Below are 9,798 nucleotides of genomic sequence, written 5' to 3'. Positions count from 1 at the left end.
TTAATCAACCTATCCCATTTTTTACTTAAACCCTTCATACCTTTGCTCACCGAACCCCCATCAACATTCTAGGGCAGAATTTTTTTTAATTAATGTTACAAATCTTTCTAATAAGAACAAGATTCAACACTTGCAATGTACACAAAAAAAATTAAGAAATTTTTAAATTCAAATTAAATTAAATACCTTTAAATTCTTATCATTATTTACTCTTAATCTTTTTAGACAGGGGGATTTCATCCTCAAAATCGATATTATGTGGATAATGATCTTCTAGCAATTTTTCTTTGCCCTTCGATTTTGTATCAGCCCCATAATCATCTTTTTGTTGAACTTTGTAGGATGATGAAGAATTTATAACAATACACTCATTAGTTCTACCAGATTGTCTTGAACAACTGATCGGCGGGCTATCAACGACTACCACAGATTTGTTAAGTCTAGGACTTTTACGTGGAGTCTTTTTCATCGAACAATTGTAAATTTTTTAGTTAGTTGGATTGTGAATCGTTTCTGTGAAGAAGATTAAAGGTTTAAGAAAAATAGAAGAAGAATATGGAAGAGATAATCTTATCATTATTTACTCTTAATCTTTTAGAGAGGGGGATTTCATCCTCAAAATCGATATTATGTGGATAATGATCTTCTAGCAATTTTTCTTTGCCCTTCGATTTTGTATAAGCCCCATAATCATCTTTTTGTTGAACTTTGTAGGATGATGAAGAATTTATAACAATACACTCATTAGTTCTACCAGATTGTCTTGAACAACTGATCGGCGGGCTATCAACGACTACCACAGATTTGTTAAGTCTAGGACTTTTACGTGGAGTCTTTTTCATCGAACAATTGTAAATTTTTTAGTTAGTTGGATTGTGAATCGTTTCTGTGAAGAAGATTAAAGGTTTAAGAAAAATAGAAGAAGAATATGGAAGAGATAACCCTTTTGATTGCCCAAAATATTTTCAAGATTTCTTGAAATTATAACTCCACATTGATAAGTACACCGCATTTCTTGGTAATAAAACAACTTTAGCAAAAAAGGAATAAACTAATTATGATCCCAAAAAGGTCCACTAAGCCTAAAAAAGGGGAAAAAATAAAAGTAATGAAACGTGTGTATTTGAAACTGTTTAGGAAAGAGAATATTTGATAAATATTAATATCCTAATTATACTCCATATAAAAGGCACAAATACTAATAGTATGAGAGAGACAAATCTGTAAAACAAAATTAAATTAAATACAAAAATTAAATGTTTTGTTATGTATATAATTTAAAAACTTAGTTTGTAATTAAATATAAGTATATTGATATTTTGTTAATAAAAGTCTTAAGTAATATATTTTTGTAATTTTCACTTTTTGATTAAGTTAACAGATGCACATAAACATGTGGATCCGCCTCTGAACCTTCTACCCTAACATGCAACCACCATATCGTCCTATCTAAAGTCACGTCCTTGATAAGAAGAAAAGCCAACTAAACATTGTAATGAATTATGAGACGATTATTTTTTCTTGTACGACCAATAAAACATTGAATAATTCTTGCGAAGTTTGATGCTAGAACTGTTTTTGTTAATGCGATAAAGCCAAACGACCCCTTAGGTTTTATCCCTTTTGTCTAGGGTCCTTATAGTTTTCATAAGCAATAGAATTGATCCCAAGCCGCCAAGAAAGCAAATTAAGGCGATTTAGAAATTACTTACATACTAAAATATAAAATAAAAAAAGAAATTTTTTTTACTTACTAAATTTTCCATTTTTGTACCCAAACAACTTCTCTTTAGCCCCCACAGTCGATATGCTCTTGTTATCCACACAAAAGAAAAATCTTTGTATATACAGCCTATATATTAATTACCATCTAAAGGCAAAACTGAGGTACCTATGCATTAACAAGCCTCAGTTGATATAATCTCAAGCTCAGCCCACCATAGAGGAGAGAGTCTTGGGGTTGCCCCATCTGGTCCAATATCTGTTATCTCTCTCAATCTGGAAGAAACCTCTCTCATTGTCGGTCTTCGTCTTGGCTCGGGATGTACACACATTTTAATCACAACAGCTATTCTCTCTAGCTGCTCTACTTGGAAAGAATTTAAAGTTGGATCAACCATTTCTCTCAGGGATTCTCCTCCCCTAAGATAGTCTGATGCCCAGTCGTCAAGAGAGCTACTGTTTGCTGAGTAAGGGAGCCTACCAGTCATCATCTCAAACAGAATGACACCAAAGCTGTAAACATTACTTTCTGGACTCGACACCATTTCAGCTGCATCTGTCTCATTCCAGAACCCAAAATCCGATATTTTGGCTGCAGAGTCTTCTGTGAGGTATACGGCAGAGGAGGTCAAGTTTTTATGAGGTAACGATGGCGACAAATTGTGCATGTGCTCAAGGCAGTATGCCATTCCCATTGTTATCCTCATTCGCATCCCCCAGTCCAAGTGTTCAGCTTCCCTTACTACAAAACACTAGAATTAGAGATCTTTTCGGTCATAATAGATTACATAAGAATAGTTGTTTACCACAGGGAAAGCTAAACATAAATTGTTGAAAGAGCATGTAAAGTGAATACCAAAGATGTCTTGTACAGGTGTGAACACATCTTATGAGGCTAAAGTGAAAATGGTTACTTCTCAAATTACAGACAAATTATCGACACGAGACCAAAGACACGTCCGTATACATCATACTCGAGGTAGAGAAAAAACTTATTCACACTTGGTGTTTACACCACCCAATGAATACATAAGATGTGTTTTCACACCCACTAGTATCATTGAACCAAAGTTAATTAATACACATTCTCACGTCAATTTATCACTTAACAATGGTAAATTAATATGGTTTGTGTAAACACCAAATGCAGGTATGTTTTTACCTGCTATATAAAAGTATATCCTAGTGCAGTTCAATCAAGCAGATGTAGACGAGTTGGGTAACAATATTGAGTAAATCACAACAGATACACCATTAGAATCAGAAACTTACTGTGAAGATGTTCAAAGAGGGTCCCATTAGGAGCATACTCAAAAACCATCATTCTGGTAAATGGATCCTCTTCTTCACAAAACCCAAGGAGGCTGACAAAGTTCTTGTGATTGACCTTTGACAATGTATCGATCTGGTAAAAGGAGGAGAAAAGCATTTAGAAACTCGCATATTGGAAAAAATGAGATGTAAAATTCCAACTGGAAAATCTAAATCACCTTTTTCCTATAATGGGCTTCCATATCTTTTGACCAATCCTTAGTAGATGCCACTGTACGAGATATCACAGCTATCTCAACTCCACTGGATAATGTGCCCTTATATAATGTGCAAACAGATGAGGAACCGATCACATTGCTGAAATCTTCACAGGCTGACTCAAGTTCTGATCTCTTAAGCTTTGGCACACCTGTTCACAGTAAGAATGATAGAACTCAGCTCTCTATCTAAGACTATTTGCTCATATTGATAAACAAAAGTTTCGAGATATCAAGAAGAAAAAAGGGAAAAGGGAAAAGATCATTAACAATTAGAAAAGAAAGCTTGTAACAAGCTCATAATGGGAGCGAAAAGGTCCATTTAAGCTTCTCCCATTTGGGTAATACTTTTAAGGAAAAATTTTGGTTTTACAGCTACACATGTTCATATAAGCTTCTATTTTATGGATCTGATTTTTAAGACAACTATTTTGGTTCTAAAAATAGAAATACTATTCATTCATCGAAAGATAGAAAATTACCAGTAACGAATGCTCTCTGCAACTGTCCACTCAATCCAGTGGCCCAAGGCTTTACAACAGCCATTTTGTTGCTTCGAAAGACGATAGTGCCAGTTATCAATATTATTAGTAGAACGGAACCTCCTATAGCTGCAGACAATATTAAAACTCGATGATTACTTCGTCTGGCATCTTCAACTCTACTGCTGTTCTCTGCAGGACTGGGAAGTGAAGATGGAGAAGGAGAGGATCTTGGTGAATGAGCCATATGAGGTTCTGCAGTAATTGCCGGTGTAGGAGACGGGGAAAGAGAAGGACTCGGTGATGGAGATGGTGATGATGAAGGTGCGCTGTTCTCAACAGCAACTTCACGACGGTCTAGAAGTCGGAAGACTGGCAGAAATTGCTTCTGGAAGTTATTCAGGACAGAAAAAGATGATACTCTTAGTAATTTTCTTCCAGCTACATTTCCAAGTGCTTCAGTAGTCCTACAAATAATTTAAATTTCATGATAACTATGTAAGTTGTTACCATAGAAGTATATACCCATAAAAGAAGCTAGTGCAAAGCTTGATTGAAAATGAGGAAAATTATCACAAGATGAAAAGAAAAGATTAGTAGTGTCTTTTCAGAAATATCAGAAAATTAACTGAACATTGTTTGTGCAAACATGAATCAAAATGTGCTTAACAATCACCTATCAGGCCATTAAGGGAAACAAGAGATGTTCAATGTGAAGGGCAAACCATAAGAAAACTGAAAGACAACTAGAAGACAGGGAAAATTGATGGGACTTCTAAACGTCTTCGCAAGCATCAGGGGGGTCAAAAGGACAAGCAATGAATTGCTACAGATGCATACTTATTCCAGGAATATGTATTCCAATAACTGAATCTAATGATTTAAGTCATTTTACTATTACTATGTTGGACATTTAAAGTTACAAATACACATGATTGCTCTTAAAATATACATTTCATTTGATTGAAAGATGTTTACCTTAATATCAATCTCCCATTGGGAAGTGACAAAGGTTGGGCTCTCGTAGCGTGGTTGTTATTTTCTTGGACATTTGGGACCATTTCAAGTCTATCGGTTCCAGGAAATATGCTGCTAAACAGCTCATTGTTGTCTGATAAGCTGCATTAGTGTAACTCTGTAAGTAAGGGAACAAGGTGGTAAAATTAGAAAATGACACCACCTCTGTTTGAACTCACATTATTTCCAGAGAGGGATTATGGCAAAGCTCGGAAGGCAGCGGCTGGCTAAAGTTATTAGATCCCAGGTCCAGAATCTCCAATTCTTTTAGCTTTGCAATCTCATCAGGTATGAACCCAGTAAAGGAATTGTTATGTAAAATTCTGTAAAGAAGTCTCCAGTGAGTTGCGAATTATCTTAAAGAAAAAGACTTGAATTAAGAGTTTGTAATGACAGCGACTAGGAAAATGAAGACATCTAGTTTAAATGTGCACATACATAAACTTCAAGTGAACCAAGTGCGCGAGATCAGGAGCTAGGGTACCACATAGATGGAGATCTTTCAAGTCCCTGTGAGTAGATAAAAAACACAGATTAGAACATCAGTATCATGGATAATTTTTACAATAGCCAATTCAACTTAGACACTATGCTACTTACCGACTTGAAAATTATATTCATGATAATAAATGGAGATAATTGTGTATGAAAATTATTGCATTTACGAAAATGACTACAGTAAAATGCGTTTCTAAAGTTAGCTAGGGATGAATATATTCTATCTATGATATAATTACCCGTTTCACAAAATTCGACTGCCAGTTAATTCATAGAAATATAGAATCATGTATCAGGTCAAGAAACAAAGAGATCATGTTATACATGTAGCTCTAATTATCTAGTTTACATTTATTTGAGAAAAATAAATAAACTGGAGAAAGTTGACATCGAAGGTAGTATGTGAAATTTGCCTCCTTTTATTTGATCTCTGATAATATTTATATCTTTGTTACTATATCTAACGCCATGTTTGCCCTTTCTAGAGGAGGGCGGGTTTTCCAAATCTCTCCCTTCCATTAGACCCACGGTCAGATGCTTCATCATTCTGAATTTAGACATCAACTTATTTACATCCATTCTCGAGGCTATGTTTAATTATCTTGATCACCAACATATCATAAGATTGTGCTTAGCCTCTCAAAATATTGAGTAATAAAAATCAAATTTTAAAATAGCTCCCTCTTTACAAGAACACATTAGCTACACTCCAGGTACAAAACACCAAAAGATGTTCATTATACTAAAGCTTCAACAGGAATTGGTGCCAAAAGCTTCTCATTTATCTGTCTTTTGATCATACCCCTTCTGGAATCACCGCCAACTCATGGAACAAAAGTTTCAGAATTCAATCAGAGACCAAATTTAGAATCATCTATATAAGCCAACCAGATCAAAATTGAAAAAGAAGACTTCTGCAGAACCAAATAACAAGAGAAAAGAGCAATTTTTAGTACTTACAGAGACACAACATTCCCATTAACGCACCCAACTCCTAACCAAGTACATGGATTTTCCACTCCATCACCATCTTTCCAATTCAACAAAGCCCCAAATGGATCACTCTCCACTCTCTCCCTGAATCTTAACAGTGCCAAACCTGCAGCAATAAAGACTAAAACTTTAAGCAAAATAACAAATTTTTTATTGCCATTTCTAACAAAGTAAGTCTTAAATAGCAAATAATAACAAGAAGAAGAGTAATACCCTCATCATTGAGAGACCAACAGAAACACAATTCCTGATGCACCAAACACAAGAACAGCACAATAACCAACAACAAGCTATTCTCACTGAATTTCCATTGCCAATTCATTTCACACAAAACATAAACAAACCCACTAGTATATCTTTTACCCAAAACTGAAAAACAATCGCTAAAATTCACAATTAATTAAAAGTCCACCGCTCCAAAACCCAGAAATTGAATAAACCCAGTAAATAAAATAGTAGAAGAAAGAGGGAAAAACAAATAGGAGACTGAGTTTGTTCGAAAAACGCGTAAAAAACAAACAAAACCAAGCAAACAAAAACTGGAAGCTCTTTTTTGACTTTATTCACTTTAGGCAAAAATGGTATTGTCTTCTTTGCCAATAGAAAAACAAGGAGAAGAAAGGTTTACTGTGAAAAACGTGAATTTTTCTTTTTTGAGTTTCAGATAGAATTTTCAATACAAGTTGCCTACTTCTTCTATTCAAAAAAACTATGACGTAGAAAAATGGTTGAGACTTGAGAGAGAGATTGAAAGATTCACAAAGTTTGATGACTGAGTAAAAGCTAACGACAGATCATCATAATATGACAAAGCCCTTTGTTATAATCTTCACTTGTTTATTCAAGGACTTTACTTGGAAACTTCATTTGGTACCCTAGCCTACGTTCATGACTTTTTTTAAAAAAAAAATATTTCTCTCAAAATCTCTTTAAGCCTAATGTTTTCATCTGCTACTGGTGACATTAATTATTTTATAAATATTTGGTTGTTGGGAACTGATTTAACATGTTAGAAGAATGAGTTTCTAGCAAAGTAACATATGTACAAGTACAACCAAATAGGGTTATAATGCACTAGTGAAACTGTCCTACTCTTAATTAGAGTACATCATTCATCCATATGAGTCTTATAGTGCACGATTTGAATTTAGTTGGAACTCCAATAAGTAGCTTTTCATTAACAAGTTTTTATTTGGGAAACTTACAAAAATCCCATCAATTTAGGATCTAAATATTTGTATACACTCTAGTTTGCAATATTACAAATTTTACCAAATTTTAGTGCATTCATATACATCCAGATACATATATCTCGAGATACGTGAGGTTAAAATTAGGTGTAATTTGTTCTAGATATACTACATCCAAGAAGATTCGCATGTATTTGGGATACATAGACAGATCTCGCTAACCACTCTCCTACATATTTGGTATTCCAGATACATGTGTATCACACCATATACATATAGATACATGTATTAATTGTGATCTAATGTGATGCACATGTATCTGAGATATATAACTATCTCGCTCGCCTCTCTTCATATTTTAATGTATTTGATAGCAAAAATACTAGATATATTTTTCTTAATATATAATATAAAACTCTTAATTAATAGTAAGATATGTAATTATTTAAAACTATTGATATATGTATTAAGGAGAAAGTGATTTCAATTATTTTAGGAAAAATTAGAGAAATCTCACATTTTAGTTTACATATTACCATTATCCCCTATAAGTTTTACAAATCTCCAAAATCCTTCAATTTTCGCGCATCAAATTAATGTATCAACGCTTATATTATTGTATCTCGCGCATCAGATTAGTGTATCATGTATAAAATGTAATGTATCTTACTTAACGATTAATGTATCAACGCTTATATTATTGTATCTCGCGCATCAGATTAGTGTATCATGTATAAAATGTAATGTATCTTACTTAACGATTAATGTATCAACGCTTATATTATTGTATCTCGCGCATCAGATTAGTGTATCATGTATAAAATGTAATGTATCTTACTTAACGATTAATGTATCAACGCTTATATTATTGTATCTCGCGCATCAGATTAGTGTATCATGTATAAAATGTAATGTATCTTACTTAACGATTAATGTATCAACGCTTATATTATTGTATCCGTTTGAGGGATTTCTGTAATTATAAACTTTTAAGGGATAAATTGTAATTTTGCCTTAAAAGTATGTGATATTGTAATTTGCCCATTATTTTATCACATTTTAAAATAATTTTACATACAGATTTTGATAAGTCGGCTAGAAATTTTTGGATATCAAATATAATTAAACTAAAACGGAAAAAAAGAATGAATGTTTTTTTTTTTACTTGAAAAAAATATTTTAAGAGAAACAGGTGATTCCCAAGCTTTGCTAGATCTTGATTGATATTTGAGGAAAATTATAAGGTAAGCAATATTCATTTTCATTAGTGACAAGTAGTTGACACAACCAATCGAGGAAGGTCTGCAATCTAATTAAATAGGTACATCGAAAATTGCTTATGAATTTCAATACTAACACCGTGAAAGGTATACTTAAAATTTTAACTTTATGGGTTCTGAATTTTGTAACAATGATTTCCAAATGTCATTAACTAGATTCTAAACTTAATATATGTACATATCTAATAAACTTCTTAATACAAATATACTATTTGAACAAAAGTTGCTGAGTTTGATTGAACACGTACCCAGACTTCTAGCTGATCCGCCCCTAAATACTGTGATCATACAAACTATATTTCAACATCAACAACAAATTCCTCCCTACCCCACCCCCACCCACCTCACCCCACCCAAAAAAAACACACAAAGAAGACCAAGACCAATTCAAATGAAAATGATAGAATCACCCAAATCTGAAAAGTATTAAGTGTGCGTGTGGCTGTATGTCTCTCTCAATGTATGTATATATCCTTTCACAATTGTGTGACTAAGCTTTACCAAAGAAAAATTGGGAGTTTGTAACACTTGTTGTTAGGAAATGTTTGTCTCATTCTCTTTTTCTTTATAACTCTTGTTGCTATGTGGGCGAAATAAATGAAATTTATATATATTCTATGATTTTTAAATCAAGGAACTTACATAAATCCCATTAATTTTAAAGTTAATTACTTAGATATACTTTACTTTAGTTTGTAATATTATGTATATTATCAGATTTTGGTGCATCCAGATACGTCCAGATGCATGTATCTCGGATACATGAGATCAAAATTATTTGTAATGTGTTCTAGATACATTGTATCCAAGTGGATTCGCATGTATCTGGGATACGTAAAAATCCCCTTCACCTCCCTCGCCCCTCTCCCATGTATCTGGTATCCCAGATACATGTGAATCGCATCAAATGCATACATATACATGTATCTAGGATACATGTGAATCACGCTCGCCTCCTTCCCCAATTTCGCTCACCTCTCTCCCTATTTTTGTGTATCTGATAGCAAAAATACAAGTATCTAAGTGTATTTTCTTCAATATATGGTAGGAAACTCTTAACTTGTGGTAAGATACGTAATATTTTGAA

The 9,798-nt window shown here is 33.4% G+C and overlaps 1 protein-coding gene across 1 annotated transcript; it reads right to left on the bottom strand.

Moving 5' to 3' along the window:
* Nucleotides 1-1,642: 1,642 nt before the first annotated feature.
* Nucleotides 1,643-7,167, bottom strand: LOC102583097 (inactive receptor-like serine/threonine-protein kinase At2g40270). The gene is made up of 9 exons (XM_006353368.2): nt 6,455-7,167; nt 6,209-6,347; nt 5,189-5,260; nt 4,930-5,073; nt 4,712-4,852; nt 3,734-4,200; nt 3,213-3,403; nt 2,995-3,127; nt 1,643-2,464 (listed from the first exon to the last, which is right to left on the bottom strand). The coding sequence occupies exons 1-9, from the start codon at nt 6,561-6,563 to the stop codon at nt 1,899-1,901; spliced, it is 1,962 nt and encodes a 653-aa protein (XP_006353430.1). The 5' UTR covers nt 6,564-7,167; the 3' UTR covers nt 1,643-1,898.
* Between the last annotated feature and the right edge of the window lie 2,631 nt (nt 7,168-9,798).

Source organism: Solanum tuberosum, unplaced genomic scaffold, assembly GCF_000226075.1.
Source record: "Solanum tuberosum cultivar DM 1-3 516 R44 unplaced genomic scaffold, SolTub_3.0 scf00156, whole genome shotgun sequence".
In the NCBI taxonomy this organism is placed as follows: Eukaryota; Viridiplantae; Streptophyta; class Magnoliopsida; order Solanales; family Solanaceae; genus Solanum; species Solanum tuberosum.
Note: the sequence above shows the minus strand (reverse complement) of the source record. Positions and strands in the feature narration are given on the sequence as shown.